This window comes from Chanodichthys erythropterus, chromosome 23 (assembly GCF_024489055.1).
Source record: "Chanodichthys erythropterus isolate Z2021 chromosome 23, ASM2448905v1, whole genome shotgun sequence".
NCBI lineage: Eukaryota > Metazoa > Chordata > Actinopteri > Cypriniformes > Xenocyprididae > Chanodichthys > Chanodichthys erythropterus.
The window spans coordinates 13,767,585-13,788,660 of record NC_090243.1 but is presented as its reverse complement, the minus strand read 5'-3'; the positions used below and the strand labels follow the sequence as shown (position 1 = coordinate 13,788,660).

The 21,076-nt window shown below is 37.4% G+C and overlaps 1 protein-coding gene across 2 annotated transcripts; it reads left to right on the top strand.

Moving 5' to 3' along the window:
- Positions 1–5,714: 5,714 nt before the first annotated feature.
- Positions 5,715–20,983, top strand: LOC137014117 (phospholipid phosphatase-related protein type 4). 2 transcript variants are annotated; one of them, XM_067378264.1, is made up of 8 exons: positions 5,715–5,792; positions 9,024–9,209; positions 15,311–15,440; positions 15,943–16,138; positions 17,120–17,177; positions 18,930–19,103; positions 19,544–20,694; positions 20,773–20,983. In XM_067378264.1, exons 1-8 carry the CDS (start codon positions 5,715–5,717, stop codon positions 20,981–20,983), a joined length of 2,184 nt encoding a protein of 727 aa, XP_067234365.1. The 2 variants fall into 2 exon arrangements, with proteins under 2 accessions (XP_067234365.1, XP_067234366.1); XM_067378265.1 differs by lacking the exon at positions 18,930–19,103.
- The last annotated feature ends 93 nt before the right edge of the window (positions 20,984–21,076 follow it).

The following is a 21,076-nucleotide window of genomic DNA, read 5'->3' as shown; positions in this document are numbered from 1 at the left end:
CCCACACGTACATGACCATCCACATTAGATAAAAGAAAACCTGATTCATCGGACCAGGCGACCTTCTTCCTCTGCTTCAAAGTGCAGGTCCGACGATCGCATGCCCAATGTATAGGCGGTGTACAGGGGTCATCATATGCACTCTGATTGGTCTGCATCAACCGTTTCACAGATCCTCTGACCCAGTTGCCTTGCCATAACAATTTAGCCCTTGACAAAGTCGCTCAGATCTTTATTCCTGCCCATTTCTCCTGCATCCAACACATTGATTACAAGAACTGATTGTTTGCTGACCATCTAATCTACCCAGACCTTAATATGCAGCCTTGATAGATGATCAACAATGTTCGCTTCACCTGTGACTGGTCACAATGTTTTAGCTCATCAGTGGTCTAAAGGTGCCTTCACATCATGTCATAATTACCATAAAAATTCTGAACTGTAAAAAGCCTTCACGTGCTTGTAAAACTTGTAATTACAATGTGTAAATTCCTAATTTTTTGAGAGCTACGACTTGTATCACCCGGTGTGTTCGACTTGAAGAGGTGCTGTGCAGACCGATCGGTGAATGACATTAAAGCACCACAAGAGCGATTCGAAAGTATACTGAGCTTTATTTACGGTAATTACAAGATGGCACGAATGCAGAAAAATACACAGACTTACCGTATGCTACCTAATTTAATTAATTAACAATGTGATTATATGGAAGGTGGCTATAAGACATATTTGGACAAATGAGATAAAAATACAAATGTTTGAGTGTCTTTGCATTAGGCTATATAACAATATATCAAACCAAGTTACATTTATTTTAAAGAAATATTGCACAAGCACAGTTTTCAAGCAAACACTTCACAAACAAAAGGTTTGCTGAAAATTATAAAACATTTAAAATTAAAACACAAATATTCGGCCATGTCTTGGCTGTAAAACATTAGAGGAAAATGAGCATAATTAATCAACTTGATATTCAACCATGTTTTTGATCTGCCTGCATTGACACCATTCTATGTGAATTAAACTGAGCTGGGTGATGACATCACTGTTTTCTGAAGAGCTGCTGCTGCTGATAAATGAACTAAATTAATAGCTAATGATTTTTACAATGGAATGAATCAATACTTAACTTACTTAAGCTGGACAATGACACCATTGTCTTCTAGAGCTGCTGTGCAGCCAAAATTATTTTCCTGTTATCACTGTAAAGCTGTTTTGTATGGAAGCCAATTACTAAATAAAAAATAAAAACAGTAATTGCGACTTTTTATCTCAGAATTAAATTTTTCCTCACAATCGCGAGTTATAAAGTCAGAATTGCAAGACATAAACTCGCAATTGCGTGATATAAAGTCAGAATTGTGAGATATAAACTCGCAATTGCATGATATAAAGTCACAATTCTGACTTTTTTTCTCACAATTCTGACTTTTTTCTCACAACTGCGAGTTATAAAGTCAGAATTGCGAGACAAACTTGCAACTGGATGATATAAATTCACAATTCTTAGATATAAACTCGCAATTTCAAGAAAAAAGTCAGAATTGTGAGAAAAAAAGTCAGAATTGTCATCTCATCCAGTTGCGAGTTTGTCTCGCAATTCTGACTTTATAACTCGCAATTGTGAGAAAAACGTCAGAATTGCGAGAAAAAAAGTCAGAATTGTGACTTTATATCACGCAACTGCGAGTTTATATCTAAGAATTGTGACTATATCTCATAATTGTGAGAAAAAGTCAGAATTGTGAGAAAAAGTCAGAATTGAGAGATAAAAAGTCAGAATTCTGAGATAAAAAGTTGCATTTACTGTTTTTATTTTTTATCTAGTGGTGGAAACGGCTTCCATAGGGGCTTTGACACAATCTGCATTGTAAAAAGCGCTATATAAATAAAGGTGACTAATGTGACAAACTAAACCTGTTGTATCTCTGCTAGGGCTCCAGTGTGAACTTAAAGGTGCTCTAAGTGATCCTGGGTGGAGTAACTTCCTGTTGACGTTCAAAGTGTTGTCAAACAAAACAGAGGCTAGCTAGACCCTCCCTCCTCCTCCTCCTCCCCCTCCCCCTCCCCCTCCATGCTTCCTGAAACAGTCATGAACGCGCATTTAAAATGATTCTTGTCGGTTATTGGCTGGAGCGTGTTTATTATGATTCGTGGTCCAGGCTGCACCAGTTTGTTTTTATTGCCGTTTTCGGAGCTTGTGGCGACTACAGAGACCGCGTTTTTTTACAGCGTGTTCAGGGGACAGGCAGCTGGCGGATAGTGAGGAGATGTTTGCTGTATGTGACAAAAAAATTTTTGGCCTAAAAATGTGACATCACTTAGAGCACCTTTAAGAAGGACTAAAAATCACCTTCGCACCACCTGATTCATACTAATTAAAAATGTATGGGGAATGTGAAGTTAGTTCCAATAAAAGGTTTTGCATTATTTGTTTGCAAAATATATATTTTGTTACCTAATGCAATGGAATTCAGACGCATTTAAGTATGGCCTAAGTGTCTTTGAGGCTCATGTATGTATTGAAGGTTGGCTTCATCCTCTGATTGTTCACATGGGATATTGTAGATTCAGTTGTGCATAGTGTGCACTATTAATAGTGTTATATCATTATAAACAATTAAAACTGATTACTGATTGTACACAGCACAAAAGACAAAGATAAACACTTAACTTTAAGGCAAAATAGCAAAGGAAAATCAATATTCTGTGTGCGTCCATCAAGAAATCAACTTCAACTTTTATAACTTCAATATTAGTCTTGTTAACACACATTTGACGAAATATTAAAATAAAATAAGAATAAATAGAATTAAATAAGAAATAAACATTACAAATGCTGTATTTTCAATAAAGCCACAGGTGGAATAATGCAGTGACACAGTGAAATAGACTCCTACCTTTGCCGCTTTGACTTTAACAACATCAGAAAGGACCCTGCTGGAGGAGGGAGATACTTAGTATTCTCTGCTGCTTGCCGTTCGCATTAGTTTGTTTTACTAAACTTTTAAAAGTACGATTCGTCTCTAGGCTATTTAAACCATTGGTTAATGCGAATTACCTCAGTCTGCTGCTGTTACTGTTCTGCGCACGCGCTTCTTCAGTTTCTAGCGCACTTAAAGGAGAATCATCCACTGCCTGTGTCCACTTCACCTCTCTGTTGGCAGGACATACACACCTGTAGGGTTTTGTTTCTGTACGTGACATAAGAAACGCTGCTGTAAGATTAATGTCATTGGAATTAGAATAGAAGAGACCGAGTGTTCGTTTTTATGGCAAAATAAACCTCGATCATCGTGGTCTTGTTATCCCCTTAGGAGGGTTAGTATTTTGCATAGAGGTATTTTGCCACAATGACCAGTTAAATTCCATTATTAATTGATCTGGTCTGTACGCTGCACACGCATTACCTCCATTTAGTGACGTCAGTTTAAAGTAATAACCTAAAACTGAATGAACAATTGCTGCGGTCACAGAGCAATTTTTGCTGCAATAAAATCAAATAAGACGTTGTCTCAAGCATGAGAGCACTTTTCATGCAGTGAGAGATGTTTTATTGCACAAATTTACATTTAATTCTTACGTGTAAATATTAGAAATTCACGCCAGCATTGCCAATCTGAAAAAGCGAGTGGCCATTAACTTAATTGATCTTGCGCGCATGCGTCAACCACACGAATAGCATCAAAGAAAGGACAGTTGCTGCACTGTGCTGTGCTGTTTTGTTGCATAGACTATTGCATTTTATAGCATTATTGTACTGCTTTGTATTGATTTTACAGGTGAAATCATTATACAAGATCAGAATAAGATGACAAATTCCTTATTACAAACATAGTTTACTCAATAAATGCAATATTTAAATATTTGACTATTTATCTAGCCTATGGTGATAAACTGAAGAAAAATGTATTGCTTATAAGATGCTCTTTCATAGATTATCATGAGACTTAATGGAATTCTCAGCCAGGTTTCAAAGTATCAACATAGTATCTAGATGATTCTGACTGATTCTTTAGGAAATAAAACAAACAAATAAGAAAAACATAGCTGAGTGAATGTCTGAATTCATATTGTAATGTATAAAAGCCTTTGTTTGCTCTCCATTGAATCTCATTGCTGTCTAGGACAAACATTTGAGAATTATAGGCTAAACTTTTATTCCCCAGCCGGTGCCATAACCAGCTGCAAAGAAAGGACCATTAACTAGAATAGTTGATGTTGTTGTGCCAGTGTGAACTAGCCTTTACAAGAATGAATAATGTAGCATATTTAATTTGATATTATTAATAAATGGACTAGTTAGCAAACATTTAGCTACAATGTTGTCTTCCTCGATTTTAAAGGTGCCCTAGAATCAAAAATTGAATTTACCTTGGCATAATTGAATAACAAGAGTTCAATACATGGAAAAGACATACATTGAGTTTCAAACTCCATTGTTTCCTCCTTCTTATGTAAATCTCATTTGTTTAAAAGACTTCCAAAAAAAAGGCAAATCTCAACATAACACTGACTGTTACGTAACAGTCGGGATCATTAATATGTACGCCCCCAATATTTACATATGCCAGCCCATGTTCAAGGCATTACACAAGGGCTGCCAGTATTAATGTCTGGATCTGTGCACAGCTGAATCATCAGACTAGGTAAGCAAGCAATAACAACAGTGAAAAATAGCAGATGGAGCAATAATAACTGACATGATCCATGATAACATGATATTTTTTGTGATATTTGTGAATTGTCTTTCTAAATGTTTCATTAGCATGTACCTAAATTAATGTACTGTTAAATGTGGTTAAAGTTACTGTATTCATGAAGACAAGAGATGTCGCTATTTTCATTTTTAAAACTTGCGATGGCAGGGAGTGCGCGATTTAAAGGGGCCGCAGCCTGAATCGGTGCATAGTTAATGATGCCTCAAAATAGGCAGTTAAAAAAATTAATAAAAAAAAATCTATGGGGTATTTTGAGCTGAAACGTCACAGACACATTCAGGGGACACCTTAGACTTATATTACATCTTGTAAAAACTGGTTCTAGGGCACCTTTAAGCTATCCCTTTTAGACAAGAATAACGTTTTATTTTCGTATTGCATTGTTCATGCATTGCATTCTATTGTAGCCTACTGCATCCCATTGAACTGCATATGGTACTGCATTGTGTTGTACTGTTCTGAACACTGAATCAACCCCACAAAAACATGAAAGGAAGAATTGTCTTTCATGTGAAGTGATTTTCTATAGCAATATGTTGTTAGTGTGCATATGTGCAACCTTCTTGTGGAATTAAATAATAAAAACACTCCTTCATTTCATCCCGCATTCTACATAAACACGTTCAACGGTTACCCTCTATATTCGTGACATTATTAATAATTATGCGAATGACTGGAGGAATGTAGCCTTCAGCTTGTGCGCATGCGCGTCAGGACACAAGCCCCTCATCCGAAAAATCTGATGTCATCTTGCCGGCAATATTTTCCTCTCTGTCTGTATTTTCAATTGCAACCATATTCCACTCCAATACAAATAGCGCGTGTAAATGGTGAAGGGTGTAGACTGTGTGTGTGTCGTTTGTTTCTGTATGAACCCACATCATGCATCTCCATGGAGCAAGAAGCAGCTGATCTAGACGGCTTGTTTTGCTGGATAAAGGTGGACGCTTAGGACACAACAGGTTATTAGCGTTTTTAAAGTAGAGAAATACGATGTCTGCGAGAGAAAGATTGAAAGAGAAGATGATAAAAGACAGCGTGACACTGCTGCCATGCTTTTATTTCGTTGAGGTAAGTGACTATCTGTTTACATTTGCACGTTTGATTTGACAGGTGACAACTTAGGATATCAGAATAAGATGACAATTTCATGTGGATAATTATTTAGTCTATATGTTACAGTCATAGCTGAATCGATAAATGTAACATAATTTAAATGTTTGACTATAGCTATAGTGATAAACTGAACCTGAGGAGATTTTATGAGCCCAGGATGCTCTTTCATAGATCATGAGAGTTAATGGACTTCCCATTCAGGTTTCAAAGCATCAACTTTATGTCAGATGTTTCTGCTACATTCCTTAGGAGAAGAGAAACAATCAAGCTTTTTAGACGGTTTGAACTTTATAAGCTTTATTCAACACAAAATTATTGATTTTTTTTGTTTTTTGTGTTGACAAAAGTAACAAATTAGATAATAATAAATTAAATTAAATATATACACAAATTAAATATATATTTAATTTAATTTATTATTATCTAATTTGTTACTTTTGTCAACACAAAAAACAAAAAAAATCAATAATTTTGTGTATATATACAAAATTTTGTGTATATATATATATATATATATATATATATATATATATATATATATATATATATATATATATATATATACAATTTTAAATATTTAAAATAATTTTTAAATTCAATACAATATTGAGTAATTTATTTTAAATGTTTCTTTTTCTTCATAGCTGTTTGCAATTGATCTGAATCTTTGACTGTTTCTGGCTTTTTGAAAGTCACAGATGAAACATCAGACTTGGTATTTACTTTTCATTGCATTTAATAAGCAAACAAAAATTAATCTCACTAGCTTTATTATTATTTGCAAATTAAAATAATCAATGGGGGATATTGAAACTAATGAAAGACACTGATTTTTAGATGTCATGTTATTGAGCATTGTTCATTTCGATGTAAAGCATTTCTCTTTTCCCTTGTAAAAAATCATCAGTTTGATATGTATGACTAACTGGCATAGAGTGATGTCAGCACTGGGATGCTGCGCTTCTGTCAGCTCTCCTTCTTAGATGTTCGCCCCAGGAGGTGCTGCTCTGCTCTCCATGCATCATGATGGGGTTAGTGGAATATATATAGGTCAGTGTGACATAAAGAATTGAGGCAGTGAAGCTTTCATACCGCACATGCATACACCGACACACGTGATCTAGTACTTAAGAGGAAGATCTAAGCGTGCACTCATACATTATGCAGGGTTGTGCTGAATCGGACATTTTCATTCATTTATTCATTCCTCCATTTGCTGTTTTTCGGTGAGGTTTGCAAAATTGTTTGTCAAATACCTAAAAACGAAGGTCTAGAAGATCAGGATTATCATATCTGAAGGTTTTAAAGGGATATGATGCGTTGATTGACAGCTGGATTTTGTACTTCTCGAGATCTCATTTAAGTTTCCTCAGGTCACAGAAACCTCCCCGACCCAAGCACACGCTCTTATCTACCGGTCCTTCACCAAGCGGACACCATCTGTACCTGCTGTGATGGTGCCTGTCCCACATGGATCTGAATGTAGTCACTAAGAAACACTATCCTCATTTATAGCAATCAATTATTAAGACCTTAGTGTCACCTCTTCTTTTCATTTGGGATCATCTTAAAACCAACAAGAAATGCATTCACAACCCATTTTACTTCCGTAACATGATGAATTTCTGATTGAAAATGGATATTCAATCATAAAAAAAATGTAAAGGATTTAATTTGATCCATTTTTTGCATTGAATTACCTGAAATCATCTTAATTATTTCACCTATCAGCAAATATTTGCAAAAATCGTTCAGCATATTTTATGGCAGGCTGTTTTTGTCGTATTTACCATGGTAAGCCAGTTATTAAGAGCTCTTCATTAAATTTATTTACAGTAGAGTGATTGAGGTCAGTTTGCGGGCATTTGATATGCAGATGGTTACAGCAAGCAGCTGCCGTTCTGTGCTGATTCTGCAGAGTTGCGCTGTGGCCGACTGATACCACTGACCCATATTTTCTTCCAAAGCACTGGCACTTGGGACAAACCGTAGGAGATTTACAGACCAGCCGACCACAAGCATGACCGTCAAAGAGAATGGAACCCATCAAAAGCCTAGGCTACTTTTTAAATTACAAATATTACGTATAGAGTTTAAGTTTGACATACCGTACATGTTTGATTTTTGATCTTACTGACCATTCTTCCGCACTCAAAAAAATATTTAGGTCTAAATTTAAAGGGGTCCTATTATGCTTTTTTAACCTTTTTTACCTTTACATTTATTTTAAAAAGTATGAACGTTGTTGTGGAACAAGCAATGTTCAGTTAGTAAAAATCTATGAGATTGAAAGAAATATGATTAATTGATGATAAATAAATAAACCTGATTAACAAATATGTGTAAGTGTAATAGACAGATTGATCATTTGTTTGACTGAAATGTTTACTTGCATTCACATTTTTCAGTCACTTTTCACTTTTTCCACATTTTAAATAACAGCATTTACTCTCAGTTGTGAAATGTGTGGCTTAAAAATTAGATATAGCTTTTTTTGTTTTAACATATTTTCTAACATTTTTGACCATATATATTGCATAAAGATAGTAGCTTTAATCATAAAAACTACTAATTATAATAATAATGCCTATTATGTTTTTAATTTTGTAGTCTAACAATAATTTATTTATTGTATCAAAATGCAGAAAAAACAACAATTAAAAATCGCTTACCAGACAGATAATAAATCGTTAAACATATGTTAAACATTGTATCAGCTGATCATAAGGTAATACTACAGTTTCTGAATGGTTATGGTATTCATACATTTACATGGTATTCTAAGGTACTGCATGGTGCATGTCCAAAAATCATGTTTTTTTTTCTTGTTTTAGCATGTTAAGCTACACAAATTCACCTCCAGCCCCAATGAAATCACATTTTCACCATGTGGAACTGGATCTGAGTTCATAATTTAAAAAGATCTTAGTGTGACTCCATATAGTTTTACTGCAATTCTGTGAATCTGTCACCATTGGTCTGTTTTATTACTCACCTAAACTCATTATATGGCTTTCATATACCTAGGATATAATTTATTTTGTAAGTACTGCCCTGTCTGTGTTTATTTTGCAATAATGACTGGCAGACTGTATGTACATTTCCATAGGGACATGTTATGTGGACAATGTAATTCCCTGAAAATGTTTGTTGAAGAGTTATGTGATGTTTTCTCCTCTCTAACAGCTTCCTCTCCTGATCTCATCTGTGGTCAGTGTGTATTTCCTGGAGTGGACGGACATTTTCAAACCGGTCCGCTGGGGTTTCAGCTGCCACGACCGCAGTCTGAGTCTGCCTTATATCGAACCCACACATGAGGTCATTCCCTTTCTCATGCTCCTCAGCCTCGCTTTCGCAGCTCCTGCTATTACGGTCAGTCTAACCCTTTACCCCTATACACACATACACATACTGAAAGATGTACTCATGTTTCTGGATACTGTACATTGGATGATGTCAGAGAGATAGGACACAAACTGTTGGCCTCTTGCTAATGTTACCTGCAAAAATGGGTAAAATGTGTCATGATATATGTGTGCATTCAGGCACTTTGTGATTCACCCAAGCTGGACATGTTCCATTCTATTCGAACAATCATAGCACTAGCATTAGTCTCGCAGTGGCAGAGTTTTGGCTATCGGCATAGAGTCTGGTCTATTCTGCATCTTATTCCTGCCAAGAAACTTTCACTTAAAGGTGCCCTAGAATTAAAAATTGAATTTATCTTGGCATAGTTGAATAACAAGAGTTCAGTACATGGAAATGATATACAGTGAGTCTCAAACATCATTGTTTCCTCCTTCTTATATAAATCTCATTTGTTTAAAAGACCTCCGAAGAACAGGCGAATCTCAACATAACACCGACTGTTACGTAACAGTCGGGGTGTACGCCCCCAATATTTGCATATGCCAGCCAATGATCGAGGCATTACACAAGGGCAGCCAGTATTAACGTCTGAAGCAAGCAAGGACAACAGCGAAAAATGGCAGATGGAGCAATAATAACTGACATGATCCATGATAACATGACATTTTTAGTGATATTTGTAAATTGTCTTTCTAAATGGGGGCAGAGAGTGCGCGATTTAAAGGGGCCACAACATGAATCGGCTTATTATGCCCCAAAATAGGCAGGTAAAAAAATTAATTTAAAAAAAATGTATGGGGTATTTTGAGCTTAAACTTCACAGACACATTCAGGGGACACCTTAGACACCTTATTAGGTATATAGTCAAATCAAAATTATTCAGACACCTTGAACATTTCAGTCATTAATATAATTTATTCACTATAGTTTAAAAAAATGTTAATAAAATATGACAAGATCTCAGAGTTAAACTGTGTCAGAAAAAATGAATCTTAATTATGTCAGAAAACACTTCACTAAAACATGGTCAGATCAAAGTGTGAATAATTTTTGGTTGCAAATTTTTTATCAATTTTACTGGTAGTCCACTGTATGAAGAATTTTTGGGTATAACATGTCACAGTTTACTTTATTTAGCTATCCTTACTTACATAAATGAACTATAGTGTCCTGCACCCACTAGTAAAAATCTATAAAAAAAAAATATAAAAAATGTCTGAATAATTTTTGGTTTGACTCTATACATATGTGTGTGTATAATATAATATAATATAATATAATATAATATAATATAATATAATATAATATAATATAATATAATATAATATAATATAATATAATATAATATAATATAATATAATATATTATAATATATACAATAACTGTGATAAAATAATATATAATATGAATACATTATTATATATATATATATATATATATATATATATATATATATACATACGTACATTTATACATATACATTATACATATGTACACTACCATTCAAAATGTCGGGGTCAGTAACATTTCAAGAAATAAATACTTTATTCAGCAAGGGTGCATTAAATTGATCAAAAATATTTCTATTTCAAATAAATACTGCTTGTTTAATTTTCTATTTATCAAAGAATCCTAAAAAAATATATCATGGTCTCCACAAAAATATTTAGCAGCACAACTGTTTCCAGCATTGATAATAATAAGAAATGTTTCTTGAGCAGCAATTCAGCATATTAGTGTCACATTCATATTTAGTTTTTGGGGTCTTATTTACATGACTCTGTGTTTAACTGAAAATGGAAAGATTTTTATATGTTTCATTGTCATCTTTATCTGTTTTGCCTTATTTTTGTTCATTCATTAGTTGCCATAGTCCCTGATTAGTTCACACCTGTTCCTTTGATTACCTTCCCCTGTGTATTCAGGGTATGTTTACATGACAACGATGTACTAAAAACGGAAAAGTTTTTCCTTTGCGTTTTTTTGCGTACAGATGACAATGTTGTCAATACGATCGCCATTCACATGGATCCGTGAAAAGGACTAAAAACACTGTATTATGCTGCCAGGCCAGTAGCTGGTGATGTCACTTTGTAAAGAAACAAAACGCACCTATAAACTGAACATGTAAAGCCCTGGGTATACTTTGTTTTTTTTTTTTTTACGGGCACAGTTGAGCACACAGCCTTGGAAAGTATACTTCATTCGACTTGTACAAATACACAGGCGTTCGACGCATGCACAGTTTTGAGCAATCTCCCGCCATGAGTTACAACCCATGTAAACATCTTTGTATTCTTTCATGCTAGAGTTGTACAAATGAGGGTATTTTCTAACCTCTTTGAACAATCTCTCGTCTATGTAGGCCTCCATTGTCGCTGTAGCTTGCATGCGTTCCGGTCTGTTCTGTTTATGCAGTTTTCTTTGACTACCTTGTGAATTGACGCCGCCAGGGCATGGTTGCCACCTTGTGGATAAACTAATTACTGCAAAAAAAAAAAAATGTGCATGTGGGGCCTGCATGTACAAGTACACACGGTTACAAAAATCCAGCGGTGCGCATACTCTCCTGATAACGAAATTCGTGTCATGCGCACTGCACGCTGACCCTCGCATACGTGTCTGAAAACAACACAAAAAAACATCAAAGAAATCTGCAGAAAATGTGTTTAGACTTTGTGATTAGGATTTCTGATTATTTCACAGACAGACAACAAAGCTAAAAGTGGAAAATACAGCTATGCTCATAAATATGTATTTGTCTTGCTGCTAAATGCGTCAAAAACTTTGAATATCTTTTCCAAACTGAACTGAAAACTCAATGACAGGACTGACTAGGATGTGAATGTAGGAGCATGTCCTACTTGAGTAAATTTATACAGTTTGCCTGTGGTCTATTATCACAGCTGACACACACCAACTGGCCTCCCCTTCAGAGCCTTATCTGACACGGTACAGAAAAGAAAACTTGTGCATGAATAGCTCAAATACACAATGAGATTTTCCTCACGCTACTCCATGAGCAGTGAGCTGTCAGATAGCATCTTTCTCTCCTCAACTCTATGACACCTTCAGTACATCACTACACTGCCAGAACGTCTGCCAGCCTCTGAGGATGCCCTAATGACACAGTGAATTTGCTGTTTTCTGCTTCTAGCTAGCAAGGAGTCCTCAGGTTAACTGCTAGTATTAGAGCATATGAGTGCAGTTTCGCAGCAGGCTTTACTGTGGATTTATGGTAGTTTGGTTGTTCCCTCATACTGAAAATCAGATTATTTCACACTCAAATTCATGTTGAGTTCTTAGGGCAGATTACTGTTGTCTCGGAAACATAGGATGGTTAAATGGTTTCACAAATGCTAATGAGCTCTTGGCGCTAATGAGTTGGTTGTGATTCTCTTCTCTCTGATCCTCTGAACTTATTTGTAGATGATAGTTTCTTTAGTTAGTGCAAATTAAAGAGATAAACATAGACTGAGATCATCGTCACACATTTTCTAAACTCACCACAGGCATTTTTTTATATTAAGGGCATAAACATTTATCAAGCATGTCATCGCATTTTTTACATTTCATAAGATGAAATTTATCTTCAGGCAAAAACATGTATATTAGATTGAATATATCTTAAAAACATGAATCAAAAGCAATCAAATAAACAAAATCTACAGTAAAAAACATCTAAATATACCCAGAAGGAAATTATATTGCTCAGAGGTTTATGTCATCTTTGTCTCAGATTTTACTTTTAGACTTCCTTAGGAGAAATACAAATGCAACAGTATAGAGCTATAATATTAATGTGGATGGACAATCTGGCCTTTGGAGAAATTAATGAAAAATGTCCATAGTGAAATCTCTGACATTCTTTTGTAGACTTTGCAAATCTGAGCAGTTTGAGACATAAAGTACAGAGGAGACATTTGATATGAATGGATTTTTTTTTTCTTTCAGGAAAAAAACTGTTGCAGAAAAGTAATTTTTCATTCCTACTGTACAGGAAAGAGAAACCGAAAGCACTGATTGAATGACTAAAATGACTAGCATTTCAAAGACACCCAATGTACTTTTCTCTGCTGCATGTGGCCTCCATGTTAGCTATTTTAGGTAATTAAATAATTTAGTTTGAGTTGCAGGCATAGAGAGCTCTGATCACATTTTCATCTTATCTCAACAAGATGTGCTGCAAAGAAATGCATAGCAAAGTGTCTAAAAACTCATTTTAGCTGTCAGGTAATGGCAGTCATTAAAAATTACCCACTCCATCCTTTCCTTAGCCCGTTCTTGGTCTACAATCTGTTTACCTACATAGTCCAGATATAGCATCAGGCAGGAAGTGACTGCAGGCATTGAGACATCCTGTGGTTCCTCCAGGTGTCATGACACAATATCAGTGTCTGAGAGCCGAGTTGGTCAGATGGGATGGGCTGGTGGGATCTGCGTGCTTCCTGGGATCCGATTCAGGTCACGGTGTGGCACATGGGCATGCCAATGATTAGATCGTATCCTTAGCACCTCCCCCACTAGGCTGGAGCGTAGAGCACAGCCAATATCAATCCCATGATCCCACTGGGATTTAAACTTCTCACCTGGCGAACTATGGAATATAGAACAGAAGATTGCCGGCTGTTGAGTATGTGTGGTCTATATGGAGCTAAAATAAAAAAAGCATTCAGTGCAATCCAATTCTCACGTTACTAGACATTTGAGGCACAAGTCATAATTACAATGTGTTCAAGTGTATTACAGTTTATTAAAGGGGACCTATAATGCCCCTTTCACAAGATGTAATATAAGTCTCTGGTGTCCCCAGAATGTGTCTGTGAAGTTTCAGCTAAAAATACCCCACAGATCATTTATTATAGCTTGTGAAATTTGCCCCTATTTGGGTGTGAGCAAAAACATGCCATTTTTGTGAGTGTCCCTTTAAATGCAAATGAGCTGCTGCTCCCGGCCTGCTTTCCAAAAGATGGTGGAGCTTTAACAGCTCACGCTTCGGTTGCTCAACAACAACAAAGCTGGAGTATCTCACGCAGCCAAAATGAGGATTGTCAGTAACGGTGTTCAGTCTTACATTGTTCAAACCGCAGTCGACACTGATGGAGAGACTCACGAAGAAGTTACAACTTTTAGAATGAAACTGGACGTTTCTGAATGGTTTGTGGATAAATATATGTAGTTGCTGTGGAGTTGATTCAATTCATCTACTAGCACGTGCCTCATGTTAATCTTTTGTGCAAATCCAGCATTGAATTGACCCTCGTTTGTGAAGCAGTCCGGCGTAAAATGACGGCATGACAACAACACTCTACTACAACAACTCTTCCTCTTCTCAAAAGCAGCCCAACATGGCCTCGCCCCCTTTGTTACGTGTTATCGGGGCGGGGTTTATGTAAATTGTAGGATTAGTGATGTCACTAACCAAAGAAGAAGCTCGTTGTAGTCCCTACCAGCTGTTTGTTGTAGTCCTTAAACAGAGAATTCTTTAAAAGAAAATATCTCGAACTTTGATCGTCGTAACTTTGCAGATGTTGTTTATGCTCAAACAGCAACATTACACACTAACTAAAGTTAAAAAAGTGAAACCATAATCAAGCACCCCTTTAATTTATTTATTTAGCTTATGACCATTTTAGCTGAAATGATTCAACTCCATGAAAGCAGAACTTCACTGACTAATGTTTGTGCAGAAGTCAGTGGGTGCGTGAATTTCAGAAGACAGGTATGTGAAACGACGGGGACAGATCTGGAGCAGATTAAGGATGGATGTGCCTTTGATGTACAGTGACAGCCCTGCTTAAGATGGGCATTAATACATAAGTGTGCAATGATCAAAACGGCCGCTCTCTCAACCCAAGTGAGAGCTGATTGCATTATGGCTCATCAAAACTGTGCATTTACAAGTAGACAAGGACATTATGGCTGTTCTGTTTAAAGGCATCTGTAGCTTCACTTCAGAGCTTCTGGATTTGGTGTCATGGTAAAAAGAACCTCCTGAAGAGATAGTATGAGACCATTGAGTGCAATCTGAGAGGAGAGATATCCACCATTCTGAACATTTGATCCACTTCCACCTCTAACCTGGTGTGTTGCATGTCCACAGATCATGATCGGAGAGGGGATTCTGTTCTGCTGTCTGTCCCGAGCGCAGTGCGGAGGTGGAGCCGAAGCCGATATCAATGCAGCCGGCTGCAACTTTAACTCTTTCGTCCGGCGAGGTGTCAGGTTTGTGGGTAGGTCACATTTCTAGCAGATAATTGTCTTTCAATCCTGATTAGTCTTTATTCTTTTACCTATGAAGAACACATGAAATGTTACATTTTTGTGGCTGGAATTCTGAGGAATGAATTTAAAAAATGTTTTCTTGCACTGAACACAAAAGGAGAAATTCTGAAGAATGTTCAGGCTGTTACCTTTGATTACGCATTAAATGCACAAAACAAACAAACAAAACACAAACATATCTATCTCTCAGAATATGCATCTAAATATTCCTGGCAATAAAATGACAAAATATCTGTGGTCATATTGGTATCGACTGATAAGGTTTTTTAATGTTATTATTATCAGTACAATAGGACGATTAATTATAGTCAAATGATCACTGGATCCCACATCATTCCTAGTTGTCTAACGTGAAAACAAAAGATTGATATATAAAATCATCCAATATACTGGTTATCAACTTAAAGTAATTATCAGATATCGGTGCATTAAAATTCTTTTTCTTTTCAGGCGTTCACGTATTTGGCTTATGTGCCACGGCTCTGATTACCGACATCATCCAGTTGTCGACGGGTTACCCCACCCCCTACTTCCTGACTGTCTGCAAGCCCAACTACACTCACCTCAATACCTCCTGTGAGGAAAGTTTCTTCATCCTGGAGGACATCTGCTCAGGATCTGATGCTGCTGTCATCAACGCCGGCAGGTACAGCTCTGATTCTTGGCAAGCGGAGACCTAGATCTCTGTTGGATTAACTGTGCCACAGTCATGTGAAACATAGATTATCTTAACATCTGCTGATACAGACAAGCTGATAAAAAATCTTTAAGTACTAGTCAAGTGTGAATTCTTGACTCTCAGGAATTCATATGAACGATATAGGCACAAGAGCCCATACAGATCAAAGCCAAGCTTCACTGCAGCCTAAGAATAGAGGCTGTAGATTAACAGAACAGCTTTTGATGTACTTTTTTAATAAGGTTGGTTTTCAAAGGAATGGATGAGGCTGGTGACCATCTCTCCACTAGTGAATTCACTAAATAATAAAGTACTGAAGTGGCTTATGAATTTCTGAGCATATGTATGATGCTGACACAAATACAAAGATATTGTTTACCCAGTGTATAACTCCCTCTCTATCTGAACAAGATTTGCTGTTGTGTCAATTCCAGAACTCTTCATCAGACTAAGTTGAAACTTGGCTGTGTTGTAGACCAGCAAGTGTAATCTAATGGTTCTGAAATTGTAAATAATGTTGAAGATTTTTGCATGCTTTCTCCAGACTTTTTTATTTACAATGTCTCTGTTTGTCAAAAATATAGAGTATAGCATATTATGATATTTGTTGTTTCCTGCTTACGAGGCCGCTGTGAATGTTTATTTATCCTCTGAACAGTCAGAGAAGATGCAGATACACCATTAGGTTCAACAGATTCACCACACCATGGGAGTCTCCCAAAGAGCCAGTAGCCATGGGCATAAACTTTGTCTCTAGAACATTCATATTAGTAATTACTAATTGCACAGACAATATGTGTGTGTATATATATATATATATATATATACTTAAAGAGATGTAGATCTTGTATGCGCAATATGTAGGAATGTTTCAAAAGTGTCTGCTGTATTCTTGTTTCAAACTCTTTTGATGCCAGAACTGATCGGAATTCCTTTCATTTATTTCAGAAAATCCTTCCCGTCACAGCATGCAACACTGGCATCCTTTGCTGCTGTTTATGTCTCGGTGAGTAAAAGTCAGGCATTCAGAAGTATTCAGGCACTTTCAATTCACTGTGTTGCTAGAGACTAACAGATAAAAAAGCTGCACTCATGTCACTTTCTGTGAAAAACTGACCCTGATGTGTGGATAAAAAGACTACAGCTCTCTACTGTTATTTGTGCTGCAACATCCGGATACCTTCATGCAGTTTTGTGGAGCTTGTCAAAGTAGCGTTGACCCGTTTGAGTCATGTGTTTTTATGTGTTTGTATGTAATTGTCCATTTGAGGGTAAGAATACAAAAATGTGTGTCTTTACATGTTGAACAAAATGCTGTTAAATACCAAAAATCTCATTCTCATTTTTCTCTGCTCTTGAAATCAAAACATACACTGCCCTCCAAAAGTTTGGAAACACCCTAGAAAAGTGGGGTTTTGGATAATATTGGCATGAATCCTTTTTAATTTGTGATAATTTTGCACTGATAAGGTACTACACAAACTACGAAAACATATTTTATTATATTCCGTTTATACATAGAAAAAAACTTTTTCGATTCATCAAAATATCCACCATTAGCAGCTATCTGACCTAAACTGGGTTCTGATTGGTTCATTGTATTCTAAACTTAATTGGCAATCAATTGTTGAATCTATTAAGGTTTGCTGACTCAAAAATCTTTTACAAACCTGGGCCAAGTTTAAACCAGTAACCAGGCATCACAGCTGGCAAAAGGGGATTTCTAACTTTGACATGTATATATTGCCATTATTATGTAATCAAAATGGAAATGATCATTGCTGGTCTTCAATTATAATGTCAAGTTACTGTAATATATTTGCACCAGAAAATGATGAGGATTTATGCTGATATCGTCCAAAACCACACTTTGCCAGGGGTGTTTCCAAACTTTTGGAGGGCAGTGTAAAACGACATGACCTATGTGCACATTATAGAGTATACTGTATGTTGATATATGTTGACAATGCAAAAAAAGGTATTTACATTTACATAAAAAATTATAAACTGACTAATTTAGATTCAAAGAACTTGTTCGCATGCAAAACCTTACCCCAAATTTGCATAAAGAGCTGAAAATGTGTTTGGTCGTGTAAATAGTGTTCTATTGTCAGTTAAAGGTCATAAAGGTCTAGACATATTTTTTGCCCATTATTCTGCATGCAAACACCTTTCCTGGTTTTCTGGCAGGTCAATATCTCTTTTTAAGTTTTAACATCAAAACCCGACAATTTCAAAGTGTGGTTTTCAATCTATATTGCTCCTCTCAAGCTCTAGGTCATTTGATTCATTACATACAACAAATAATCAACTGTTATTTATATTGAGCAGTTTCGCTTCAACCCTTCTGAATTTCCATTACAAGAACACAGTTTAAGCTGTTTAAATGATCTTACACATTGTCGTCAGTCTACAGTCAGTCTAATAATCTTGAGTCAGTGGATGCTGACTCATGTCTCTGGGAACTCTACCAACCACAACCCTAGGGTCTACCCAATCTCAAAATACACAAATGATCTAAAAGCACTTCATTGGTGTAGCGATAATGCGCTCTATGATATGCTCAAATCAGCTGATTCATATTCCCTGTGGTTAATTCATTTTTTTGTTATGTGTTTTAAGATCATTATAATTATCAAAGTGTCTATGTTCATTTGCAATGAAAAGCGGATGGTTCTGGCTCACTGCTACCTGATTCTGCTTCAGCTTGGAAACATTACAGCAAATTTGTGATCATGATCGTCTTTTTCTTGCACAGATGTACTTCAACAGCACACTGACGGACTCATCCAAACTGCTGAAGCCTCTTCTGGTCTTCTCCTTTATTATCTGTGCAATCATATGTGGCCTAACCCGCATTATTCAGCACAAGAACCACGCCATTGACGTTTACCTGGGCTTTCTGCTTGGAGGGGGCATCGCTGTTTACCTAGTGAGATGAATATAGGCAGTTTATCATATATTTGATAGCATTTTAAAGAATCTTCGTCAGATAAAAAGTCATGGTAATGCTATTTACTTGCATGTCTACAACATGAAACATGAACGCCATGATTTAGCCAAACTAGGACTTGCTCCCGGATCAGATCTTTGTCAGTTCTGGAACAACATTCCCATCAATCATAAGCCAAGCTGTATACTGTAGCTAACCCTTTCCTTTCCCTAAAATCAGAAGGAATCTGATTTTTTAAATTCTCCAAACTCTGGCCTGAGTCTGACCATAAAATCAGACAGTTCACAGCAAAGTTGTTCCAGGACCAAAAAGGATGTTGATCCAGGAATATGTCCTACTTGGGTATATTGTGTTAAGCAAACCAATATTATTAAGTATGTTGGGAAGTACCAATGAAATATTGTGTTTTGTCTGTCCAGGGTTTGTTTGCTGTAGGAAACTTTCAACCGAGCAAGGAGAAACAGACGAGTCAGTTTCACGTTCGGGATTCTCATCGAACTATGGCTGACCTGTGCCATCAAGGTCACCACCTTCCTGCCAAGAGTTGCAGTGGAAGTGATGGCCTCTCATCTTCATGTTCTGAAGGCATCCTGCACCGCAACGCCCAACACCACAAGGCCGGACCTCTTAGCAGCCTGAAAAAAACAAGCAGAGATGTGGAGGTCATCAATACTCGCAGCCCTCCACACAAGGAGAACATGGTGACCTTCAACACCTTGCCCAGAGTACATACACCCGCCATGGATGAGTCTGCCTTCCGGAATGCCACCATCCACACATCCTCGGTAGATTCTAGTCGATCCAAGCAGCTGTTGCTGCAATGGAAGAGTAAGAACGAGAACCATAAACATTCCCTGCATGCCATGGAAGGTGGACCAGGACAGTCCCCTCCAAACAGCATGGATGTCCGCTGCAATTCTGAACCCTCAGCTGTGGGAATCAACGGTGAACATCACGGACCTGGAACCCCATACTTAAAAATGGCCACTGGGAGTACAACACTACCAAGCAACCCCAGCGGGATTGCCGGCGGTGCTCGGATACCCATGCAGTCTCGGCCTGGTTCCTCGCAGTTGGTCCACATCCCAGAGGAGACGCAGGAGAACATGGGCGGCTTGGCGAATAACAGTAACGTCCGTGACAAATGGTTGAAAAGCATGGATAGGACTGTGGAGAAGGGCGGTGAGGTACCGATGGTTAGGACTAATTCTAATGGCCAGCCGCGCATCATGCAGGTCATTGCGATGTCCAAGCAGCAAGGTCTCTTGCAGGGAAGCTCTCCCAGTTCTGAAAGCAGCAGCCACACCAGCTCCACAGCACCGCTGCAGCGCTACAAGAGCCTAACTGAGGAGTCCGGAGGTCAAGGCAGCACTGGAGCAATCATTCGGGTGGAAGCCCATCCGGAGAATGGTCGACCCCTGGTGCATGCGCACTCCACGGATGGAAGTGGCTCCTGGACGTGGAAGTCCCAAAGCAGCTTTAGACAGTCATTTGAGCTTAACGACTTGAATCGGGACTCGGAGAGCTCTGAATCCGTGAGGGATGGGAACAGTTCTACAGATAGAAAGAGCTCTACGGACAGAAAGAAGAATGGCTCTAATGCTCCTAAAGTCGTAGCCGTGCCAACTGTCCCGACTGTCCCTATTGTATCTACAGCTGGCAGTGATCACCATCCCAACCAGACCATTTCCACCATCCGGGTCACTCCCATGGAAATGACTGAATCTGGTCCTGGGAGCCGCGACTCCAGCTTGCGAAGAAAAACCAGGATCCTCATCCCTGAAAGAGGAAACAGTCCAGATAATACCAGGAACATTTTTTACAAGGGAACATCAACCACCCCAGTTTTCAAAGAGTAGTCAGTCAATATCTCAACAAAAACAAGCAAATGAAGAAACTAGAAGAGGTTGGTTGGTTGGTTGGTTGGGTTGCTATGTTTTACACATCTCCAA